A 26,679-nucleotide genomic window follows, 5' to 3' on the forward strand; every position below is an offset into this window, starting at 1 on the left:
TTTTTCTTTCTTTTTGACACAAAGCAAATTCAATTAATTGGGAATACATGTTTAGTCAGCAACGGATCTTCTGAGAGATCTCAGAAATCTATTAATAACTTAAACATCCCCATTGTCAGAACTAAGGCATTCAACAAAAGTCATATTACATATGCTGTTGGAATGTGATATATTTCACTTCCCACATCTTATAGTGAGCACAACTCAACATGTATTTTCAAGGTATGTGATTTACCATGCAGGTGAGAGGAGGTCCATGTAAAGGAGACCTGTAAGAATGTGTCAGAAATATTTCCAAGTTTTATCATTTTTCAATTACATGGTGGGATAAACAGAAAGGTACCATCGCTTGCTTTAAAATCCCTGACACTTGGAAAACTGTGAAATATTACAAAGGCAAAAGACATTTCTCCTTGCAGTTATTTTTGTAATCCTATGCAGAACGTGACCTCCTCTTGCACACTGTGGCAGGAGAAGGAGAACTCAGAAAAGACTTCCCTTGTAGTATTTCCTTCTGAAAGCTCTTCATGCACAGACCAATGGAAAATGAATACTTCATCTCAGCTGCTTCTGGGTCTGATGTTCAGCCCTAAGATGGATGCAAAAAACATAGGGCCAAAATTTCAAGTTGGTTACAGCTGAATTTGCTCACCTGACTCATCTGTGTAGAACTGAAGCACAGCAGATGGACCAGGTCCTTTTATTGTTCTTGCAGCTGCATAAATAGTGTATAATGTGAATGGTAGAAGGTCTTCCAAGATGATAAAATTATTGGTGGTAGAGAATGAGTTATTCCTTTCTGGACCACATAAATTTAAATCATAACTTATTATTACACCACTTGGCTTAACGGGAGGGTCCCATGAAAGCATAACTGAGGTAGTTGAGAGATTTGAAAATGTTTTGATTATAGGTGCCGATTCCGGGACTGCATGAAGAAATAAGAAAGAGAAAAACAAGATAACCTCAGAAAAATATGAGTTACAATGAAAAATGTCTTTTAGCTGTTAGTTAAATTTGTACTCCAAGTCGAAAATTCTGACTCATGGTCTCAATACAGAAATGTGTAGCAGTTATTCGTGTCATTGCGTAACAAAAAGGCTTTAAGTAGCATGAGAAAAATAAACACAATAAGCTTTTCTTTCTTTCAGAAAGCTATTTGGTCTTGTTTCTACATTTCCTTAGGAATGAATAAAATATACTTATCTTACCATCTTCATCAGTTCTTATGTGCAGAGTTAGAGCATGCAGTTCAGAAGATCCTTTGTCAGTGGCTGGTGTGACTTCCAGAATGTAATCGGTATATTTCTCCAGATTGTCAAAAACGATGCTTGTGTTGTGAGTCAGGAAAGACATTATCTTATTTGTTCCCAGTTGCAATAAACTTAGAGAAACATGAAAGAAGACTAAGCCATTTGGCTGGGATGGTGGAAGCCAGCTTACATTTACAGAAGATGAGGAAATGTTTTGATAGACCAGATTTTCAACAGAACCATCTGGGACTATGAGAGATAATAAGCAAAAAATAAATGCATGGATTACAGTAATAAAGCATCCAAAACTAAAACAGAAATAAATGCTGAAAGTATGATTAGTCTGTAAATCTCATTTGTAATATTTTGTACAACTTTTAAAAATCATTTATGTTTCACTATATAAAGCAAAATATTTTGAAGGTGTATATGAATAATGATCTCTGCTAAATTTGTTTAACAAAAGAGACTTAATGATGGTTTAAGACAGTATTTTTATCGCTTGTAACCAAAGAAGCAGCTTGTGAACTATGTTCTTAGTATTACAAAGCAAAGACTCGGATCAAAATGTCTTCCTTGCAAAGAAAAACACTGCAGCGTTGAAAACGGTACTTACCAGGTTTTTTTTTAACTTTGCCATCATAACAGTAAAATGATTTTAAAGTTAGAGAATATCTAATAAATGGAAACACTTATATATACTGAGTATTAAAAAAAATTATTAACTTACTATCCTGATCTGTATACACATCTATTATTTCACTGGTTTTGTTTCCATCTCCAAAAGCTGTGCTTGCAGTTAACCATACAGTATAATGGCTGTATTTTGCCAAGTCATCCAGAACTGCAGACTGGGACATACTGACATCGCTGTCATTACCATAACTTGTGAAATTCTAAAAGAAAAAAAAGCTTAGTCATTAAAAATTTTATTCATTGATTTCGTTTTCTAGTTTCCCATTTAGCAACCACCACCACCAGAACATATGATTCACCATAGCGTTCAGGAGATATAAACCTACACTTGACTCCTCATGAGTCCTGATTTTTACTGAAATACTCAAGTAATATATTGTCTGATGTCTATTGTTACTCCTGGTGATTACTACAGAGTATCTAATTGACTCCTCCTGTTTGTAGTTGTTGAATGCCAAGCCATCTTTTTTAGAACACATTAAATCTGTAAAATTGCATTGTTTATCCATACTGCATCAAGAAAATGACAAAAAAATCTGTCATCTGCTAATTCCCCATAGATTATACGATCACACATGTGACTGCCTTGCCTGATCTGTATGAAGCAAATCAAAGAACTTCTCTCACTTTATTGTTTTTATGAGAGAAGATCTTAAAGAAAATTGTCTGATTTTGAATTTAAAACTTCCAGTGGCAGAGATGTCACCGCAACACTTGATAAACTGTTCCTTTTGTTAGTTGTCCTTCTATCGTTCCAAACAGGAATTGCCTGCTCAGAGGGGCTGATCTAGAGCACGAACCTATTGCAACAGTCACAGTTTTAGCAGAATTTTTTCTGTAGTTCAAAACAAAGTGGGACTTTGTTCTGGTACAATCCTTCTGTTAGCAAGTAACTGCACAAGGAAAAGAAATTCTGGTGGTTCCTTCAGTTTAACGCAATCCACTCCTCAGGACCAAAGTCCTCCTAATTCCTCTACGTAGCAACATTTTCATGGCAAGCTGGGTTTTGCCCAACCCCTTGATGAATTGCCTTGTACACGTTCCAGTTATTTGACCTGCCCACAATTTCCAGTGTTACATCTTATTCCCACCCTCCAGCTCCTTAAAATCAAAGCTGGCTTTAAATTAAATGCTTTCCTAAAAAAGAGAGGCTGTGATAGCAGACTTACTAAAACAGGAGGAAGGTGACTGTAATGTTTGCATATCTAAATTCAGAAATACCACATATAAACACAGGCATGCTAAAACCGCATCGTAAAAAATGAATTATATTTCTCTTGAGGAAAGTTCCTACTGAAGAAGTCACTGTGATATGCTCCACCAAACAGCCGAGTCAGTACTGTACAAACTGACATTACAGTATGCAATCTTGATGTCTGTCACTAATATGTATGAATTTATACATCTAACATAACACTTCACCCATTTTTTTGTACAGGCAAAATTATTTTATTTCTGCAGAAAACAACAGGGGACACTCTCATTCATTTCACTGGTTCTACTACCCTCCGGCTGTTGTTACCAGATATTGTAATTAATAACAATTTTAATTGGTAATAATATCTAATAATAAGATAAAAAAAAGGACATTAAATAATTCTCTGAGTTTTCAATATAAAAATGTCAAAGGTACCACACTGAGTTTTGATTCTAGATTTAATGGGAGCTTATTGGTATGAACAGCTGAAAATCCAGCTCTTAGTTTAAAAAGCATACCTTTACAATTTTGTCAGCTGTCTGGCAGTTAAGGACTCAGTGAACCAATGTGAACGCTTTTTGGTGGTTCAACAAAAACTGTTATAAGAGGTAGTCCCCTACTATGATAAGCCCAAGGACTGAGGATACCTCAAACTTCTGATATGACAAAATATTAGAAAAGAATGAACACGTAATTAAGAGTAAGGGTGAACAGGAAGAACTGTGTGGGTACAAACTGAGAAAAGATGAAACTTGCACTAATTGTACCCTGGGGATAGAACACTATAGGAAGCTTTACAATTAACTGTGGCTGCAGATGAAAGCAAACAGCTTAGGATCTTTGGCTACAGCTGAAGAAAATATTCCTTCTGTCCCCTTCTTCATCCATACATGAAAGAAGTTTTGACATAGCAAAGTATCAGATTATTAAAAGCAGCTAAGTGTAAGCAATACACACAGGCCATGAAAGTGTCAGCAGAAAGCAGTATCTTCTTCACCCCAGGAAGCAACAGAAAGTTCCAGTGGCATAAAGCCATAATTAGTTGTATACAGACAACAGAGTGCTGCTGCTCTTCACTTTAACCTTTTTCCCCCGTTCTGTTTCCTTCTTTAGGTTCATTGTATTGCACTGTTGGTTTGAGTTAGGGTATTGCGTACTTGACTGTGGCAATCAGGTGACAGTGAGGGCTAATCCAAGCCATCCCTCAAGGAGCGTAATGCACACTGTTCCAGCACCAGCCTAAGTGAAGGTATTTTGGTTGTGTGCGCTGTACCATTCTGAGGCCATCTTTTAAAAAATTTGCAGAGTATTTTAGGGAAGTTCCCCTTCTATCCCTGTTTCGGTCGTACTGGTGAAAGAAAATGTTTGACTGTTAAGTTTGTTTGGAAGATTGTTGAGTAGCACATTGCTTGCATCCCTTGTCTGCATCCCAGGGGCAGACCAAACCAAATTTCACTCTGAACTGTATCCAGTCGTGTTCACTTAGGTTGGCTTGAAGTATGGGGGTTGGATGCTTTGGGGTCTAATGTTCAGTCTCTGGAAGAGTAGTAGGCTTTTCTTCTCTACTTAGCTCCTGGTTCCCCTGTCTGGTTTGGCAGAACAGGACAGTTGTAATCTGTACTGAAATCCCTACACTGGAGAACTTTCTCTGAGCATAAATTTATATTTGTAATCAGTATCTTTCCCACTTTCTTGCAAATCAAAACACAAGTATAGAGAGATTGAATAAAAGAGTTTATTCAAGTAAATGGTATCTCTTATAGATCAGTATTTAGCAATGACACAATTACTTCCATAGATTCTTTGACTTCTTTCCTCAATAAGACTGAGAACATGGGCAGTATGATTGCTTCAAGCATCATGTAAGGAAGCCACAGAACAAAATTTGCAAACCTGTTATTGCAAATAGTGAAATCTCAAACCGTAGGAATCCAGCAGCATCACAGAGAAGTGATGTGAACAAGAGGTACAGTGCCATGTCATCTGTGTAGGAAGTGCTCTTGGGCCAGAATATGTCCTATCTTTACTGCACTGGGGCAGAGTAGTGAAAATAAACCAAAAAGTAGCATTTTCCCTAGACCTATGGCAGCAGAAGATGAAAGATCAAGCTGGACTTCAGCCTAGCCTAGTGGAAGTGATGGTTTCTTCTATTTGGCTACCAGTCATTCCTCCCTCTCTGGCACTTTTTCTTTTACAACCTGTCAGCATCGCCATAGAAACAGCCCACTCATATACCAAAATCCTCAAATCTAATCCCCATCACTAAATCTTTCCTTCTGCTGTTCTGGTTCTGAATCCTAGGTCTGAGCATCGCAGGCCTTCTGACTGGACAGCCATACTGTGATTTTTCATGTAGACCTGCAAAGCAAAGAAACTATACATTATTTTTCTGCCCTATGAAGGTATGTCACCTTTTTTTTTTTCTTTTTAAAGGAAAACTATTTTTCCTGCAAGTTTCTGCATTCTGTGATGGAATAAACTGCATCTTTTGTCTCAGGTCTTTTGCTTTTTTTCCCCCTAAACAAAATGCTTTACTCTGCAGCTACTGATTTCCTGTTTTTACAAACACTGCTGTTTGTAATCAGTGCTTTATACTCAGTGGGCTTTAACATGCCTGAGGAGTTTGAGAACATGTGAGAAGTGAGAACTTGAGACAACAGAATAGTACCAGTATTAGTATGACTTTAATATCTATTTCAGATTATGACAGCACTGGAAGATGTTAATTCGCTTGAGATACTTCAGCCAGGATGGTTTTTCAGTCATCTAGAAAGTATACTTCAAGATTTGGACCTCTGTTGTTAGGCCCTGACAAAGAAGCAGATGAAAGACTGACAGAGAATGGCTGCCTACAGCACAGTGTCTGAGCAGGTGGGGTTCCTAGAAATGTGAAAAGATCATCTCCTTTTTTAGTCCTCCTATATCAGTTCCCAAACTGAAAATACAGTTTGGATAAAGATAAGCAGAATGGTGACCTAGATGCAGAAGCATCTAACCAAGGATTATTTCTTTCCAAATGTGTGCAATACAAAACCTACCAACAGACCCTGCAACTACATGGTTATACTTTTAAGTTACAGAGCATTGTAAGCTCTGTGTGTGCATACACTCATACAGCTTATAACTGTCTGTACATCTTGCATATATGTAATACATATATACATATCAGGCTGGCTTTCACAGATGCTTTTCTCTGTTGTAAAAAGAGTAATAGAAAATATCTGACAGAAGGGAGCAGGGGAGAGTTGTTTTTTTCTCCTGTTTGAAATCTGTCTTGCACCTGAAGGAATGCCAAGGTACCAAATAGGAGTGCAATGTAGATACAGTAGTTGCCATGCCAAATAGTGAACAGAGAAGCATGTGAAGGGCAGAGGGAGTTAAGGGAAGCAGGCAGATTAGGACTGGATCATGATTTGAGAGATTAATGGTGATCTCCCATGGCCAGTAAGAGACAGATGCAAGGGCAGCTGAAACCTATCTTCTCATAGCTTTCTGCAGAGGGATGGGTTAAAAATCAAAGCTGAAAGAGCAAAAATGGTAGTTTCCACACCTAGAAGTGGAGCTACTTTCATTGCTTTTCTGCCACCCACCACATAATATGCCAAAGCAGCTGTAACTTCCACCCATGCCACCATCCTGTCCTTGCCCAACTATATCACGATAATGAAACTGGGCCCTCACCTTGCTGGGCCAATGCTACCGTGCTCCATCTTCCCTGTCTTGCTCCTTCAGTTCCAGAGTCCTGGGCACATCCAGAGGGATTATAGCTCTCAGTGTACCAGTTTCACCTCATTCATTCACCTCAGAGTTCCACCTTCCTACAGGTAGGAATAACTCAAGTCTGTAGTCCTTTGTTTGAGTTGTCCAAGAACTAGATAAATGTAGACACTCTTCATAGGATGGGCTAGTTCAGGTAATGCACTGGTGTAAAGGTTTCTCCAGGGGTTTGTTAGGCTAAGAAAAATGCTGTTGGTATAGCAGTGTGTGCAAGCAGAGGCTGAAGCTCTGAACTGTAGCCCTGATTTTAATCTCATCAGAATGTGAATTCATGGCACAGTCCTGCTTGCATCTGAAACTATGCAGACAGAGCCTTGCAACCACACAGCTTCACAGAAGTCAGAGAAGTGTATACCCTGAAGTATGTCAGCAATTATTCAGTCACAGGTGTTTTTAAAATTTGTGATTCTTTTTTTTCTAGTTATCCTCAAAAACATGCATACCTCACACCAGACATATCTTGGGCATAAAGTTATGCAGTAGGGGTAATCTTTCATGCATTAGTTTTCTTCATGAATTTATATTTCTTTCTTTTCCTCCACATGTGTAAAGCTTGTAACCAAAAACCTGTAAAGGAAGCTTATTTGTTCTTATTATATTTCTGTGTTGTAATATATTCTTAGAAAGGAGAACAGAAAAACCATGTATACAATTAATGTATGTGGTACATAATTAGGGATGAAAGTAGCAACAAAAAAAAAACTACCTGAAAATGTGTGGATCGCCAATAGATTACAAATAACATTTTATTTGTCTTTTATGCTTTAACTTAGGAATCTCAATAACTTTATTTCAATATACTAAACAGTAATTTCCTTTTCAGAGTAACAAAAATATGAAATAATAACTTATTCACTACTTTGGCATTATCTTATTATCAGTACTGTACAAACAGGCATTAAAAAGTAAAACTAGAACTGTTTCAGAAATTTATTCAAACTGATAAATTAGACTAAAATAAACCATCTTAAGCCCGTGCAATGAATGCAATGGGTCTTGTGTTTATCTATGTACGTATGTTGTACGTATAGATGTTTTACATATGTGTGTGTGTATATACAGGTACATATAAACTTTGTAATACAGAATATTATGCAAAACCTATTTGTCTTAATGCTTAATGATATGAATGTCCAATGAGATGCACAATGCAACACATGATTACAAGATGTCCTTCTGTCTTTGTAAGTTAAAAAACTACCTTGTGATAAGAAAATATGAAAAAACATTATATTGATAACTATAAAATTGATTTAATCTTTAATGAATTATTAGAACACTTTATTGAATTCTACAAAAGAAGAATATAAAAATAAGCTTACCTGTATGAATATTCCTGAATTATTTTTGAAATAAACTGAGTAATACAGTATATTTCCATTAGGCTTTTGCGGAGGTGACCAGACTAGCATGACTGATGTGGAAGTAAGGTTTCTGTACACAACATCTTTCGGTGGATCACTTGGTGCTGGAAAAATGTTAAGTTTTAGCACACCTAACTCAAGGTTTTGTACATTTTAGTGCCCAAGAAACATCCACTACAGATTTCACAACAACTTAAACCAAATTAATGTATTTTTGATTATGGTATAAAACCTGCTTCTGGAAATTATGAAATAAAATAGCAGGTATAAAGAAATTTTTTAAACCCTATTTTTTTCAGACACATTTGTATTTAGCTGCATTTGCAAACAGATTCACTTTTCTTATAGAATTTCTCTTGTACTTATTGGTTTGGGCTCTTGGAAAGTCTATTTTGCAGACATGGAGTTGACAGAATTAGGCCTCTAAGCTCCATATATAGTTAATAAGAAAAAAAAGAGTTTGTTTCAGAAAACCTAAATTAAAAGCCTTGTTCTCTCTTTGCTGATTATAAACAGAATTTAGGCTCCCAACTCATGTAGGTAAACCAGATACATAAGCTTGGACAGTATGATCATTTCTGTTTTTGACTCTTTCCTCAGCCTATTAAATGTGCAAGAATGACTCTGTAAGTCTTCTTCAATTGGCCTCTCCTCCTGTCCTGTAAAGAACGGCAGCATATGGTCTTTCCCAGTAGCACAGTGATGTAGGAGACTCAAATTCAGTTCCTTAAGTCAGCTTAAGAGAATTTAAACCCGTATTTCTCGCCATCCAAGAAAGTGCTCTACACAACATGCAGTAGAGCACTGAACACTGTAAGGCACCTCTTTTGCTTTGTGCTGTTCTAGTTTCTATAAAGTACTAAAATATTAATTGGAGGAGGAACTCCAGGATCAGTTCCTAAAAATCCTGCCCTAAAAAGGCAATTCATGTTTCCATAACAGCTTCAATAGCAAAGACTGGGAATACCTACAACCTGATGATTTAGACAGTGTTTTGAGGGATGGCTTGGATAGACGCGAATCCTGCCAGTGCTTGTGTGTTGGAAAGTCAGTTTATCTATGCAGGACTATTCCGAAATATGCCTGCATACTAACCGTTTTGGAACAGATCATAGCAATATAATTGATGGGAAAACCAGAAACGATACTTAAACTGAATGGCTTTCAAAGCACAGTATATAGTATGATCATTTATAAAAGTCATATACCATGTTGGAAGTATAAAATCTTTAAAATAGAATAGTCAAGTCAGTGTACACTTACAGATTTGATTTCCAAATTACAACCATTTCAGACTTGTGAGAGACTCTAAAGAGAATTTTTCCTATCAGAAGCTGTGTCACAGCAAGATAAAGCAAAGAGCTATTAAAATATATTATAAAATTAATTTTATTTCAAAATTCAAAATTAAATTATTTTAATCTTCACTGTCTTGAAGATAAATGCAAAGTTTTTCTCAGTAAATGAACAGAAATGCCCATCATAAATTTACAGAGCCATATGTACGTGTACACACAAAGGCAGACACACACACACACGGACAGGTGGAATGTCTCTTCTTGACCGGTCAAATGCCACTTTTACTTTAGTAGCTTTATTAACTTAAATAAGGCTGCCAGAAATTTAAGGCTGAATGAAATTAAAGATTCATACTATATATAAGCTTACCTCCTTCAGAAGTTCTGAATGTTATAGTATCACTTTTTACGTTGCCATCTCCAAATCTGGTACTCGCTGTTAGGTAAGCGCTATACTCATAGTTGTTTTCCAGGTCTGTGAACTGCAGTGATGTTTCTGTTACATTAACACTTCTTTTTGACATTTTATTCCTAACGAAAAAGTATTTTATTAATTATATATATATACACACACTATTTCTGTATGTATACAACTGTGGCATACAATATAAAATTGAAAAATGCAATATTGTGGTAAATATAAATAAATTAGACTTTTTAAAAGGACTGGGATAACTTTTTTCTTTTATGTTGAAAACTCACTTTTGTACTGTTGCATCACAATATGGCTCTTAATTTTGCTATTTAAAAAAAAGCCCCAAACCCCACAGAAATATATTTGCAAATTACATCAGCAAAGACAATGATTATATGGAATATCAAGGAGAGGCATGTCCACCTAGTAACTGCTATGAAATGTTTAGGTGGTACCCTTGGGAAGGACACAGTAGGGCATAACTAAACTGTCTCCCTGGACAGGAATAGCGAAATATAAAAAGATTATAGCAGGGAGCATGCCCTACTGTGACTCTGTGAAATTGGTCAGAAGGCTGAAGTTATAAATGGAATAATAGAAGATGATATGGAACAGGAATTAGCTGGTGCTGAGTTAATTCTGGTGGAATGTAGCAGGGGATCAGAATGGAACTCCAGTCAGGTCAAAACCCGCCTAGAAAGACTGTAAGATGTAACATTAATAAAATGCTGGTATTAGCATAGGTATGAAATGATTATCAGAAAGTAAAAGAAGATACAGAAATAACTAACTTGAATTAAAAAAGACTGCTATTCCTCATTAAATTAATTTAATCTTTTATGAAAAAGTCTGCAGGGAAAAAAGCTAGCTAACATTCCATTCCTGCAAAGATTTCTGTATGAGTGGGTGCCCTGTGTCTTTAATGGGATTTCATACAGGGATGATAATTTGACAAGTAAAATTGAATATCTTGCTCCAGGAGTCACTGTGGTGCTCTTCACAAACAAAAGAATGAGTTCTAGTTCTAAAAAAAAAAAACCAAAACAAAAAAAAAAACCACAAAATGGAAAGGCCAATTCAAAATTATTAGATGGGCTGACTGTCATCCTTCGATAAATGAATGAAATGTCCCATTAGCAAAGATCATCATCTGATACTCCTGAAGTAAAGTTACATTAACAAATAACTGGAATGAGAAAATGTATGAGAATGAAAAAACTAAATTCTCCCTATCCCTTTCAGATTTTGAGTGGAATGTCTCTTGACATGGGAAGCGCTCTTGGTAACAGAGGAAGTTAACATTTACATTTTTTCCCAAACTTCTGACATTTTGAATAGTCAGTAAAGAGATACAAAAGGTTGCAGCTGCAGTTATCAAATACTATACAAAGAAAAGATATCTTTTCTTGGATCTTTGCCCAATATATTCTTAGTATAGAAAAACATAGCTGGTTATAATTTAAGTAAGAAGAAAATCCACAGCTTAGTGCTGCAAACACTTCTACTCTGAGTAATTGCATTCTTATAACATGTTATTTGCCAAAAAAACATTCACAATTAGGCATAGTTAGGAAGAAGAACAAAAGCTTGGAGTGTTTCAAGAAAAGTTGATTTTCTGTTTAGAAACAACAGAGATTCCAATCCAAATAATAAGAAAACAGTGATCAAAATGAGTGCAGTCTTCACAGACAATGAGAAAGAAAGTATCCGGCAGAATAAACTAAGCCGAGGAATTTTAATGAAGAACAATAATATTAAGTTTTAAATGAGATCTGTCAGAAAGCCAGAAAAAAGAGGTTCTAAGAAATTGCATACTTTCACTTGACAAAGACAGGTACCATATTTTCTTAAAAATCTGTACCTCAAAGTAGATTTAGCCAGTAATTATCTCTCAAAAACTTGCTGAACAGGATAATGCCAAAAGACAATAGCTATATACAAGCTCAGCAATTTTGTTAATATGCCCTTAATACCCTGGAATTGCAGACTCGGGGAGTATGAGTGTGTAGACTCAAGGCATGCAGAAAGTTGCTTTCCTACCTGCTAGCACCCAAAACCACCTCGTCCTGTGACAAATTCCATGAAAGATAACAACAATGGAAACATTACAGATACTTCCCTTTCTGTTCTAGTAGTTGTGAATTCTGTTCCCAGTCCATTAAAGAAAGGTTACCAACTTCTCTATAACTGTTTCAATATATTTAAGAGAAGGAACTTTAACATCTGTTAACCTTCCTCCTTCTGCTTTATTGAGAAGCTCTGGGATGAACAATCTCTCCCAGAATATACTGAATGCCTCCCAAAAGCAGCAACTATGGCACAGCAATTTGCCTAGTCTAATCTCACCCTGCAATGCATTTTATGAAGTTGTATAGACAATTCTGTTAAATACTTAAAATTCCCGTGCTTCCTCCTCCCATCCAGAAAAAACCCTCCAAGGAAGGAGTGAAGTTGTGGCTTCTTTGAAGACAACGGGAGTTTTTCTCCCATGTCCTTGCCTCAAGATGATACTTAATGCCTCTCTAATTTTAGATACGGGACAGTAAGGACAGAGTAACGACAATGTGGAAGGAAAAAGGACAAGGCTTACTGCAACAAGTTATGTGGTTGCTTAGTTCAAATAATTGACGGATCAATTAACAGTTTTTTTTTTAATAATTGTTACTAACTCATTTGTCATAATAAAAGCAGTAAGCTTTAAGGCAACATAAGGATGAAAAGTTGTATAACGTCAAGTCTCTGATCACAGCCTGTATCAAAATCATAATCCTTATCGTGAAGTAACTCTTTTCTAACTAGAGGATAGTCTTCAGTTTAATGTTTTTTGTGGTTAAAGAGCACCAGACCTTGCCAATACAGTGGAAGTAACAAGACAAGCCAAATTTAACTTTTCTGGAAAGAAAAGCTCACTCCTGTTCACTTTATCACTAACTTAACTAGAAGCTATAGCTTTTTAAAAAATTCAATATGAACTGAGGCCAAACCCTACCCCAAAACTGTCAAATAACATTAAAATAACAAATGTAAGCTTAATCATAGTGTGTTTATAATGACTGCTGATTTGCATATCTGGTTCACGCTAGCATTTCCTTCCTGCACCTTAGCAGAGGCAATACAATGGTACAGAATAAATGGAATATATTAAAAGTGTCAAATTAGAAAATCTTTTCACTCCCAGTAGAAGTTATACATAGCTCTTTGAAGAGATGCCACATCACTAGACCAAACTATGTTATGCAGAGAATAGGACAGAAACTGCAAGTTTTAAAGTGACAAAACTCCTTTTTAAAGGTGAAAAAAGATCCCAGGAGGGATGACAGGGGAAAAAAAAAAAACAGATTAGGGAAGAAGAAAGGATAGATAGAAAAAAGATAACACAGTAAATGAAAAATGTCTGTTGAAAAATATCTGTTAAAAAATACTCATTTGCTATGAATAAATACAAAATACAACAATACTATACACATAACTACACATATAAAATACACATAACTAATAGCGCATACCAAGACTTTTAACATTGCTCTGACACACTTCCTACAAAAGGAAGCAATATTTCTCCATTTTAAGCCTATTTCAAATTTCCTTGACAATTTAGCATAGGCTTGTGCTCTGCCTTACAATAGGCCTAATTAATTAGAATGTAATGAAAACAGTCACCATGCTCTAATTTAAATTTGAATTCATTTACCATAACATAACCTTTAGAAAAATATTGAAAATGTTTACAAAATATTTAATACTCCAATTTTCAGCTACTGCATTATATCTGAATTTGTATATATAAAAAGCCAGTAGTTTCATTATACAAAAGGCTAGCCTTTGTATTTACAAAAGGCTGGATGAATATTTGTTCTCCAAAAACATGTAATCAACACATTGTGTAAGAAAAACCTAACATTCCTGATAGGTTACAGATTAATATTTATCCTCAGAACTACTTCCAGAAAATCTTACCAGACGTAAACTGTGTAATAGAGGATAATTCCATTTGGCTCCAGTGGAGGTTTCCATGACAACTTCACAGTGACACCCGACAACTGTTTTACGGAGAGGGATTCTGGAGGAGAACTTGGAGCTATAAAATGAGAGAACAGGACACAACATCTTGTTAAACAGCTAAGATCGATGGGATACGCAGCATCCTTAAATAGGCTTTTAATTATTTGTGATGGAAAGTGAACTTTGTACTACACTGGTACAGTATCCATCAACTAATGTTAAGGCGCAGCTTCTTTTCCTTTTTCTGACAGATAATAAAAGAAGATTTTGCATGGTGGTGTTAGAACATCTGTTTCTGTGATTCAATGGAAAAAGTACTTCATGAGAAAACAGAGCAACGGGTAGGTCACAGTGATTCACCTACCGTCCAAGTACATTGCTGTAATTTTTTTCCCCCCTTCTAATAAAAGCAAGAGCTTTATAGGTTTGAACACATGTAAAATATAGCAAAATCGTTCCCCTGAGGAAAAAGAGGTGCTGTAAAGAATTATACAAAGCACCAAAAGGTGGAAAAATGAATAAGCATGACATTGAGAGATGATAAAAATCTGGGGTACTAGGCAGCAGTAAAATCTATTCACTCCATCAAATAAGGACCACATTCATACATTTAACATTTCACAAGGGCAAATATAAAGACAGGCATTGACTGAGACCCTTAAAATTCATTGCAAAATGAACTCTACATGACACCATATCACAACTGTGTAGGGAGACAATGTGAGTAAATGAAAATGTTAGACCATGTATGATTTAATTCTAAAGTTTATATAAATATTGCTGAGAAAAAAAGATACGTAATGCGTGATAATGCTTTGTATTAGCAAGTTACTGAGAAGTAAATCTTTTCTCTTCATCATGATTCACAGATATATGTATCACTACAAAATAATATTACAATTACTTTTGTTTTTCTCAAATTAAACCAAAGAGCATCATGCACTAAAAATTCAGGTCATAGCTGTAGTCATGCATGAAAATTGAGAATATGAGCATAGCTATTAGCAAATCTATGAAACATTTGGTCTGAATCTTGGAACACTGTGTTCCTGCGAATAAAGAACATGTGGTGTATTATAAATATTGTTGTTTTTCAGTTGTTCCTTCTTTTACTATCCCAAAGGCTGGCATAAAGGCTTTAGAACTCTGTTCTTTTAAGAAAAAATATTTTTAATGAACAAAGGTTTACTGAATTCAGCGAATGTCTGTATTTACTAGCGAAAAGGGTGACAGCTGTATTTAGTGTTTTACTTGTTATATTATCCTCAGTGGCTACATAATAAAAGATCTGTCATACTGTGAATGTCATGTCTTCCTGACATATCTAGTTCATTCTACAGTTCTTATTCAGAGGATATTTTTTCTGAAGAATAGACTCTACATTTCTCTAAATAAAAATACTCTAGACAAAAGATGGATTCATGCAAATTAGCTGTTCCCAGTGTGCACCAGCAACATTACTCTTGAGCAAAGGTTTATTATTGGCAGCATGAATGTAAATCCATCAACATCTTGGAGATTTGCAAAGATCCATTATTATCAAAAGCTGGATGTTAGGCAAGTCAGTGCTCCCTAAGACATGAAAAGAGACTTAATTTGGGAATGGCTGGTGGGATGTTTGTGTCAATGCTACTTTAGTCCAGGTTCCCAGAGACTTGCCCAATAAGCAATGGATAGGGACAGACACAGATTCCTCCAAAATGTGATTCACAGCACCTAAGTTAAGATTCTGCTTTGAAATTTTTTCTGAATTCCCCCTCCAGAAACTATAGAGGGGGCCACTGATAACTTCCTGCAACTAAATTGGGTACAAATATAATTTTAAAGTTCCTCTGCTGATTTGTGACCTACTGTACTAATTAGCAGAGGATGCAATGACTGTGTTCTACCCTCAGCCTGCAGCGCAGAACACTCCCTTGCTCAATCTGGAAGTCCAGAACTACAGATGATAGACTTCTGAGTATTTTCATGTTATTTTTTGTGATATTAATTGCCCATGGCAGGGAGTGATCTTTAAGGCCTGTTCCAACCCAATCCATTCTATGATTAATGATTTTACATCTATAAATGTATCTGTACATGCATCTGTTCAGAAGAATCAAAAAGTCTCCAAACAAAAGAACCAGAAATGGCCCTGGACCATTCAAGCTGCCTTTCAGTGGTTTTCCCATTCTCCAGCTCTCACATGTCTGCAGAACCAAACACAATTTTTAATTCTACCATGTGGTGTATTAGATTAAAATAATATTAGTAAATTAAGATTCTTCAAATTCATAAGATATTGGTAAGACCAAATGTCCATGCAGAGCAATTGTGCTATTTCACATAGCTTGTACTGATGAATATATTAAATAACAGATAGATAGATAGATGTGTTGTTTATGTGTAGATAGATACAGATACCAATACAGAGACATAATTGCAAAAAAAAAGTACATGAAACCTACACATATCTGACATGAAGTGTAAGATTAGTTTAAGGCTACAGGCAGACAATGATACATTGCAATTTCTGTTCTGACTTACCATCTTCATCAGTCAGTATATGCAGAGGTGCACTACGAAGGCCCTCCCCCATTGTGGTACTAGCAGACACTTCTACAGTATATTCTGTATATTTCTTTAAATCTAAATAAAGAAGAAGATTTCAGTAAACCAGGTACTGAGTGGGCCAAATTAGGGTTTTTAACAGACCATAAGTAGTTTTGAAGTGCTGAATAGGCCCATCATTTACACTGATCTATGTCTTTAGAAACTGAAATAAGCGTTAGGAAAACTTGAACATAAAGTATTCTTCATGACCAAAGGAAGGGGCAAAGCCCTAATTCCCAGTTTGTCTTTGGTTGTACTCTGAAAACTTACTGGTTAAGGTACTGAGCTCCCAGCATTAACTGCTGTGTCATGCCTCAGTAATAATGACAGAACACAGAAAAAGATGCAAAGGTGAGTGGAAAGGGAAGTTACTTATTTTTATCCAGAATAAGATCAGAAAGGTATGTAGGTGACTTCAGTGTTTCCTTTGTTACAGTGATAGACATTCAAAGAAATCTAGTGATGTTCCTTGTACTTTGAACATCTAAAATACAATGGGATATACGTTAGACTCTATACTGATTGTGGTCCATTCCACAACATTACTGCAGGACACAAACAGGTAGCATATAACTTTACGTACAGACAAGAAGGATCGTGTCCAACCAATGAACTAATCTATTTGCATCTGTCTGCTGATCCTTTCGCAGAACAATTTACAATCGCCATAAGTTCCAGATCATTATATACTGGCCTGTAATACGTAGTGTCAGAAGTGTGGTGTTTATGACTCTCTGTTCGGTTCCATTAGTTCTCTTGAGATATATTGCGTAGGTCTGTATGATTCCATTGGGAATGGATGGTGGAAAAAATGATAATTCAATTTCCATGGATGAGATGTTCTTATAGGTTATGTTTTCTGGTGCGGAATCAGGAACTAGAAGATAAAATTTAGACTCATGGAAAATTCCAGTCAGTTTCACTGATTTATTTATCATTTGCTTAAACTGGATTAAATTAAACACATTGTAAACATTTTGATTTTTATCCTCTTTTTTGTACAAAATAAATTTTTTAAAAGAGGCTGAATTGTAAGATCAAAAACACATGACAGACACACACTGTAACAAGGTACAGGTCATTCTTTAAAAAAAATAAAATAAAATATATTGATGGAAAACAACATGTCAGATAAAAAATCTGGAGCATGACGCTAAACTTACCTTCTAACACCCCATAACTACCACTGCAATCCTCCAAGCTGAGCATTTTTAGGAGATTTTCCATGTTGTACGTCTATAATATATACTTTGTATCAGCAACTTGCATTTTCTTCCTTTTCCCTGGGTGATCTATAGAAACTGTATGAATACTTGTATGGAAAAACAAAGGGAGCCTAACATATTGCCGAAAGGGCTTTGAGAGCATCTCCCTCCTGGAGGTTTGGCTGCTGAGGCTCAGGGCCAGCTTAGCAATAGCGTGGCCGAGGGCTGCCTCCTCCTCACTGGTGACACACTCCCAGGCAATGCTGCAGTGAGGCTGCAGCTAGGGTTGACCACTGACCTCTGGGAGCTGCTTTCAGCTGGGGCTCTCGTGCTTTGTCCCTGTCTAAGCTACATCTCCTGCTGCACCGCTGCCGTGGCTGTGCTTGGCCATGTACCCACTGAGCTAGTCCTCGACTTGCAGCCTGATGTCGCAGCCTGACCTCAGCTTGGCCCCATCACTACAGACCTGCCCAGCTGTCACTGGGCTCTGTCTGACTTGTTTAGTGTCACTGAACCTGCTAACTCACTTTCCTGGCTCGACCTCAGACCTGCCTCATCAGCGTGCAGTGTTTGTCAATCTGGACTCTGGGCTGCCCTTGGCTGCCACCCCAGACCTGCCCTGCTCCCTTCACTGGGGGTTGGTGGGACTACTAGTGGCTCATGAGGCCCCTGCCCAGCTGGCCCAGGGACCCCCTCGGCTCTTGGCTCCCCATCTCTTATAGAGCAGCTGGCCCTTGCTGTGTCATGACAAATCGTTTTTTGTGTGTATGTGTCCGTCTGTCCCCAAATGAATACTTGTGTATGTTTTCCATTATCCAAAATTGGTCTGCTAGAATAATATACCTTATTCCAGAAAATCATAATCATACAATGACAGCACAATTTGCTCAAAAGGTCAAGTAAGGCATGGGTATGGCTTAGGCTGCCCTAAACATTCTCATAAATGTACTCACATTTGATGAAACTCCACATTCAAAAATATAAATAATTTCTGCCTAAGCAATATCCAGAAAGGGAATAACTGCCATAAGAGGCAGTGAAATCAGCCCACAATTCTGCCTAATTTCATGGTAGAATAGTAACAGAGAACTCCCAAGAGCTCTTCAAACACATCAGCCCATTAATAGGTTGTGTTTCACTCAAAATGCTCTATCCTCCAGACCCTCCCTTGTTTTTATTCTTCACATCTCAGATGTTTTTCCAGCTTCTCATCTCTATCAAAGGCAGCTAGAATTAAAATTTTTGCTCTGAGCATCAGGGGATTTAGGCACTGAGAAAGAACTAAATGCCTTAAAGTACAATTTAGACAAAAGTTGGATGTCTAAGTTAGAGAAAGCAATAAAAAAGGTTATGTCTAAGGACATTGGATTAGCAGAGCAGGTGCCTACATACCTAGATATCTGACCAAAAAACCATCCTAACAAGTAGCACAGTGTCTTGGCAGAGCTAGCTTTGTGCTTCTATTATGACTACTGTTTTATGCAATCTAAAAACTAGGTATTTGTGTCCCTATTCCTTAAAAACTTGACTTCTTAGGCAGGCCTAGACCACAACTACTTCACACATGAAAAATCCAAGTTCATTTCAGAAACAAGGAGGAGAAGGAACTCAGTGATTCCACCATGTCTTAACAATCAAGGAGCATCTCCCTGCCCCTTCTGAGAGACATCAATACGTGCGTGTCTTTCCTTACTGAAAAAAGTGTAATAAACAGAGCATGCTTCTAGATACAGATAAAGTAGGCAGTCATCTGAGGTAGAAATTGGTGAAGATGGCAAAAGGCCCCCAAAAAAGGATGATAATCATACCAGTGCTACCTGGATATGGCTGAGTCCTAAAGGAAACTAACCTTCCTGTCTGTCTCCCCAGCTACCTTCAATTCCTGAGAATATAGTTTAACCAAATCATCTATTCCTCCATGTAAACCATTATGTTCAGTATTTTCTCCATTACCTGTGCTGTTCAGCTCCACTGATTTAATGACCCTCTGTTGATATTTTATATTCCTTTCCCTACCTTGTCCTACCTTAGAGCTACTTATTCTAAGTCTCTTTCTATGCCTTGTTACACCACTTTAATGTTCGTCCTTCCCAATCCTCACTTCTAAATTTACTTCCCTTTCTTGGAAAAGCTTCATCTACTCTAATCCTCTGCTATTTTGTTTTATCTGTATGTTCTCCAAAATATATCTAGTAACATAAAGAACTTTGTTTGCTTCGAAATAGCACTTACCTGTGAATTCAGATTTTCTTTAACTATTAGGATTGAATTCTTATAAAATTCCAGTTCATAACTTGAATTCCAAATTGCACTCACTTTTTGAAACCCCTCCTTTCTAGTAAAAAATTATTTTCCTGCAAGTACAAGGAATCTTCCAGGACAAATAGTAAAATATTAAAATATATAAAGTCCATCAGGCACAGAACTTTCTGCTATTTTCTTTACCTCTTAGTCTTCCTTACTATTTCCTTACTTTTGCTTTTATATAAGAGAGAAAACAGGGTTCAAACTTACTGCTTTGCAAAGCAAATACATACTTGTAAAATTAATTAAACTGATCTCCTGGGCATCAAAGGTCACCATAAAGCAGTTGATTGTGGAAAATTTACATTTTTAAAAAAACTCCATCCTCACCCGTTTCAGAAGTTCTCACCAGAAGTGGAAAAGATGACTGATTCCCATGGCCAACTCTGGTGAATGCCTTTACAGAGATGTTGTAGAGAGTATATGGCTTCATTTCACTTAGCGATATACTTGTAGATGAGGCATTTTTAATAAATAAATAACTGGAATCACTGTACAGAACTTCATAGTGAGTTATGAGACCATTAGGCTGCTCAGGTGGTAACCATCTCAGATTTATTTCCGTTGCAGTTACATTTATTAACTCTACATTTTGGGGTGGGGAGTCTGGTTCTGCAATACAGAAATCAAAGAGAAAAAAACCTCTGAGACTTTCAATTAATTGCATACAGGACTGATCTCAGAAACATACTGGATCCTAACATGTATATTACCTAACTGTACCAAAAGGGATTCACTCACTCACCCACCTTCTCAAAGGCTTACTGCTTTTCCTCCCAGTTAATTTCTGTATGTCTTCTTTTCCACTCATAAAGCCAGGCGTCTTTTTGTGTCCCAGACACCTTAGCTTTTCTGGAAATTCTCTTCTCATTCACTTGTAAGTCTATCCCAAACTGCTGCTGTCAAATCCCCTCACTGCCTCCCTCAAATTCAAGTTCTTTAAATTTAACTGAATGCCATCTTACTACTTTCTTCTTAAATAACCACCCATCTTATTTCATTCAACCAAACACTGAATCAAGAAAGGCATTGTAACTAAACTGCCTTTAGTTTACTGACACAGCTGCTAACTGATGACCATGAAGACCCCACTGTAAATCTCCCATGCACTGGTGTGAAGGTCATGCACAAAACAAGTCCAGCTCTGGGGTGGTGTGTTGGCTAAATCTACTGGCAGTGCATGAGTTCATGTGACTCCACTGAGCTAATAATGCATGGAAGTGTTGAAGGAGTGAGTGGGCTGCACTTATGAATCAAATCAGCTCTGAATGTCGACCTTGATTCCTCTGAAGGCTTCACCCTTTACAAGCACTTTAAGTTTTGCTGTTTAATTTGATATTTTGGTTGATTGGTTATTTACTTCGGTAAAAACTGGAAATAACTTTGCTGAAACTAGTGAGAATATAAACCTGATATAAATGAGAAATGATTAAGGTTTAATAAACATGACTCAGCTCTGTAAATCAAATTCCTGTGTTCTCTTTGTAGAGGCCAACAGCAACTTCAGCTACTGGCCTTGTGCCTTCATAGGTGGAGACTGCCTTGTTAGCAAGCAAGGAAGGAAGATCCAGAAATCTTAATGAGGTAGTATTATACCCTACATTAAAACTATTGATCAGTCTTAAAATGAACAAAGCCCCAAACCTGTACAAAAACAACTGCATATAGTATCATTCAGTACAAAAAAAACCCCTCACTTTATCAGCAGCTCTGCTTATAGACAGCAACATAGGCTCTGAATTGTTGAAAGCTGCCATTTCCAGATGCTTCAAGCTTCAAAACCAACCTAATTTCCATATTATAACATGAAAAAAAAAAAAAAAGAGAAGCTGGAGTCCCAAAGATAATTGTTTATGGTTTAGACAGGACACTCAAGGGACACTCTCTTTTCAGTGAAGGAACCTTAGCTCTGCAGCTTTCTTCCCATTTGTCTATCAGAGTTGAAATTAGTTGATTGCTGCTCATGCTGCAGCTTTCATCCTTATTTCTAGCACTTAACAAAAAATGGGCTGAATAAAGTAATTTACTGATAGAAGACTAATAATTTCAACAAAATTTTATTTGTACACTTTCTTCCCCTCATTATGTATGTGCTCAGTCTCCCAAAGAAGTGCAAACTTCAATAGCGAAATAAAATAATCATTTGCAAACACTGTATTTACCATCTTCAAGGGTTCTCACGAAAACATCATTCTCTTCAGACAATGCACTTTCTCCAATTGTGGTAGAGGCAGCGACTCTCATTTTATAATTGGTGTACTTTTTTAAACCTAAAAAGATTAAGTTAAAAAATCTTGACTGTTGACTTCTTAAACATGTATTTTTTCCTCATATCTATTTATAAAACTATAAAAATGGTTACTGTTCTAAGAGTTTTTGATACACATTTGCACCTAAAAGGTAGAATATGTATAATACCATTTATTTCGGGAGACCCAAAAAGCACTTAGTCAAATCAACATATGTTGAAGTAAGTCAGCCAGCTTCAACCCTGTAAATAGCTTTAAGAATTTATTTGCCAAAACAAAGGATGTGTTCGTGTACATCCAAATATGTGCTTTGATTCTATATGCATGACTAAACAACCGGCGCAGACAAGTTAAAGTTCTCACCACAGACCCAAACACCTACTTCCTTCCTTTTACTTTTAGTTTTGCTCTCAGAGGGGTTTTTTTTGTTTTAAACAAGCAGCCAAGGGTATGAGACTCACAAGAGCCAACCCAGTTCTCCCTCTCTGCTCATCTGCAGAGAGCTGAATGTCATAATAAATGCCTAAAACCCCATGAGGAATGCATTTTCTTCAATTACTATCAAAATTATCACCCTAAAAGAAGAAAATTATTATGCCAGACAAATACTGTGAAAAAAAAATTCCAGTCTGAAAAAGAATTGACAATTTAGGCATATTTTCTTATGTGGAAAGAAATGGCTGAGGAAGAAAATCAAGGAGAAATCCATTTCACAAATTACTACTCAGTAGTGTTCACAGATTACTACTTGGCACATTTCAGAGCTTACTGCTTGTCTTACCTAGTCCTCTCCTCCCATCTCACGTTCCCTACATACCCCTCCAGAGCAGACAAATCTGTCAATAGTGTCCCAACCTTGCTTTTGCATGCAGTGTTGTAGGGGGTGTGCGTGTGGATGGGGAACATTTGGTCCCCCACCTTGCAAATGGCTACATTACATACAGTTGGAAAAAATAATTTGGTATAATGTATTTGCACTATATTAGGGTTATTTTTAATCAAATTGCACTGTACCTGTCATAAGTAAGCTGTTGTTCGAAGTTGTTGTGTGGAATGCTCTTTTTGTATCCAGTTCCATTGCATAAACAGTATAATGAATAATCTTCCCATTGGGATTTGCTGGAGGATCCCAATAGAGCAAAACAGAGGAGGAGCTAATATTCTTGTAAGATATGTTTTGTACTGAGCTTGGAACTTAAATGAAAACAGAAAAACAGAACAGTAAGCAAAGAAATTATTTAAAAAATTTTAAAGCTCTCAGTGAGTAATGTGCATTAACTTTGATAGTAACAAGAATTACAACATTTTACCTTGTTCACGTGTTCTGACCATAAGAACTGATGGTGGTCCTTCTCCAACGGCAGTGAAAGCGGACACACTGATTGTGTAGTCTGTGAAAGGTATGAGGCCCTTTATAACATATGACAGCTCTTCAGCCAAAATGTTAATGGTATACTGATTATCTGTGATGAAATGGAAAGAAACAGTTATTTTTTTCCTTCTGCATTCTAAATTCACTTTGACATGGTGAGCTGGAACTATTTTATTGCAAAAGAACTTTCTCGGCAATTACAAAAATATAAAGAAACATTTACACTCCACCTCTTAACTCAATTGATGAGAGGCTGTTATAGGTCCATTTTCATGTGTACAATAGATAGATTGGCCTAGATGAAAGAATGAATGAGCAAGAACTAAAACCATGAGGTTTATACTGACAGCTATGTACAAAAAAAATTGAGAGAAATCTCCAAGGAACTAGGAAAAGGCATACTTGTAGATGGCATAGTCTCTCCGGTGACTTCGGAACTATGGCTCCTAGGCTGATGGAGCTTTTAATTTTGTTTTTAATGTTTTTTAATTAAGAAAGACAGATTCTCTCATCCTTGCCCTCCCAGCAGTGCTATAATAACTATACTTGAAATGGCTCCCCTCTTGGATCCCTTCACACTGGTATTTTGAGCAGAAGAGTTAGGGTCAGGAGAATGAAAAAGTCATACATGCCCACAAAGAGTTTTTAGTGCATCTGCATTAAAGTTCAAAGTCAGCTACAACCCAACTGTGCTAGTCAAAATCATCTGTTATAAAGCAGCCATTATGCCACTGTGACATGAGAAACTGGGTGCTTCACATAGTTGAGTATCAGGCTCAGAGTTTTGTGAGACTGGCATTAAAATGGAGGCATCTAAAAATCGGCAGACCCAGTTGAAAATGTGACTGTCAACACCTTTAACTACTATAATAACTACTATAATAACTACTATAAAATAATACTTTTATGCTAGATTACAACAAACGCTCTCTGAAATCTATTCTCCAGCAACACAGACATCTTTTAGCAACTCAATACCTCAAGCGGAATGAGACCATAAAAAGAAGATTCACATTGAAAGCACTGTATGTTTCTCTGTATGACAAGGAAGATTCTTCAGGATTAATACAGTACAGAAAAGATCTACTGTAGTTTAAACTAATGGATTAAATTCTGGTTTTAGATACTGCTGTATATGGAGGAACTTGGTGACTCTAATAAAAAAAATCAAAAAATAAAAACTTGACTTTCTCTCTACTGTTCAAAACTCACTGTAAAAATTTAGAGTGTTATTTTAAGTCCCTGCCTGTCAACTGAGGCCTGCTTAATGATTTGTAAATATCCATACTTGGTAAAGAAACACTGGTCCATTGATAATACAGAACAAGTGTACACACTAATGACATCACCATGTCATGGGGTCATCTCCACCTGTTTGTCACCCATATAGCAAAGTTGTAACTTTTTGACCTATTTACCTTCACTGACATTTGAAAACCTATTAGTCAAAAGGCTTAGAAAAATCAAGGTCTCTGAAGGGCTTGGAGATATGTTAATCCCTGACAATCACACCTGCTTTGGCAACTGTAATAACTGATTGTCTATGCAGCTTGGCTGATGGCTTTCGGGTGCTCCTTTCACTAGGAAGAAGGTCAGCTGGGTGACAAGGGGCTAGTTCCTGCCTGTGTGGCATTCCCATTTGCTTCAGAAGGTTATTTGGTAGTAAAAAAATCCGACTCCAGCAAATGACCCATTCATAATTTGCTTGAACCATGTGCTAAAGATCATATCTGGGACAGTGATGGGGGTCCTTCAGAACAAAGGAGCAGATAGAAAAATATCCTAAAATATCTTACCCAGAGCAGAATGTAATTCTGCAGCTCCATTTATAGCAGGCAAATTATCACCAGACACACTTGTAAATATTACTGGGGAAGCTGTCTGAATGCTGGGAAACATTTCAGCTGAACCTTCATATAAATCATTGTCTGTTTCCATTGAATTCCAAGTGGGAGAAGGTTTGATATTTTCATTTATCATGTATGGTTCCAAAGAATTGATCAAATACTAAAAATTAGAAATATAAAAATAAATCACAAACTTCATCATCACTAAACTATTTAATTAAATTTATATATAATATAGACTAGGCCCTGAAGAAAAGGAATAAAAGGTTGACTAGATTGATGAGAGGGAATAAAGGGAGGTGGAGAGAAACAGAAGCTAATGAAATAAAGGGAAGGGGTCAAATAAGGCAGTATAGATGTGAAAATGGAGAGTAAAAGGGAGGTAAGCGATAAAGCGGTCCATAGGACAGAGGAGGCAAAAGACAAACGTTGGAAAAGGATGGCAGTAGATTTGTAAGGGGAGCAAGAACTACAAAGAGAGGAACAAAAGCAGAACAGAAAGGAGAGACAGCCTAGAGCATGGGTACAAAATGGTGTGTAAGCACTAGATCATTATGCCCCTTCAGAATCTGGGACCAAACCCAGGACTCCAGTGTCTCTAAATTGTTCCACTGTCGTCTGTGAACGTTCCCCACTCACACATATGGCCCACTTCACTGCCAGAAAGAGATGCTTTTACAGTGATGTAACTAATACACATTAGCTCTCTCCCTACAGACTCTGAGTGGAGAGAGGGCAAAGCAGCTTTGCTGCTGCTGTAACTAGGAGTTATGAACCACAGGCAGAGATAAAGCATTGATCTCAGCTAAGTACCAACAGGTAAAAGCTATAGATGCCTCATCTTCACCAACATTTTATAGCAAAATAGTAACCCATGTGGAAATACTTTTTTTGCCTCCGGGGATTTTCCACTTGTAAGATAACAGCCTTTTATTGCTACTAGTTACTGAGTACTGTTAGTGCTGTCGATCTGACAGTTCAAATCCTGTAGATGCTCTAAGCTTGGGTCAATGGGGTTCTAAGGAAAGTAATGTTCGTTATGGTTTGTTCTGGTTTTTAATTAGAATATGATGCGCAGTAAACTATAGTAAAGCAGACATGATGCTA

At 36.8% G+C, this 26,679-nt stretch overlaps 1 protein-coding gene across 3 annotated transcripts in view; it reads right to left on the minus strand.

Moving 5' to 3' along the window:
* Positions 1 to 26,679, minus strand: part of PTPRQ (protein tyrosine phosphatase receptor type Q) — a 145,550-nt gene that overhangs the window by 66,790 nt on the left and 52,081 nt on the right. For all 3 annotated transcript variants that reach the window (XM_075080736.1, XM_075080737.1, XM_075080738.1), the window contains exons 27-39: positions 25,522 to 25,732; positions 23,664 to 23,816; positions 23,368 to 23,547; positions 22,267 to 22,374; positions 20,435 to 20,716; positions 17,290 to 17,472; positions 16,530 to 16,631; positions 13,959 to 14,079; positions 9,957 to 10,117; positions 8,247 to 8,392; positions 1,984 to 2,149; positions 1,212 to 1,502; positions 653 to 928 (exon numbers count right to left, since the gene is read on the minus strand). In XM_075080736.1, the coding sequence (XP_074936837.1) occupies positions 653 to 928; positions 1,212 to 1,502; positions 1,984 to 2,149; positions 8,247 to 8,392; positions 9,957 to 10,117; positions 13,959 to 14,079; positions 16,530 to 16,631; positions 17,290 to 17,472; positions 20,435 to 20,716; positions 22,267 to 22,374; positions 23,368 to 23,547; positions 23,664 to 23,816; positions 25,522 to 25,732 (2,380 nt within the window). The remainder of the gene's footprint in view (positions 1 to 652; positions 929 to 1,211; positions 1,503 to 1,983; positions 2,150 to 8,246; positions 8,393 to 9,956; positions 10,118 to 13,958; positions 14,080 to 16,529; positions 16,632 to 17,289; positions 17,473 to 20,434; positions 20,717 to 22,266; positions 22,375 to 23,367; positions 23,548 to 23,663; positions 23,817 to 25,521; positions 25,733 to 26,679) is intronic.

The sequence above is a fragment of the Phalacrocorax aristotelis genome, chromosome 1 (assembly GCF_949628215.1).
Source record: "Phalacrocorax aristotelis chromosome 1, bGulAri2.1, whole genome shotgun sequence".
Classification (NCBI taxonomy): domain Eukaryota; kingdom Metazoa; phylum Chordata; class Aves; order Suliformes; family Phalacrocoracidae; genus Phalacrocorax; species Phalacrocorax aristotelis.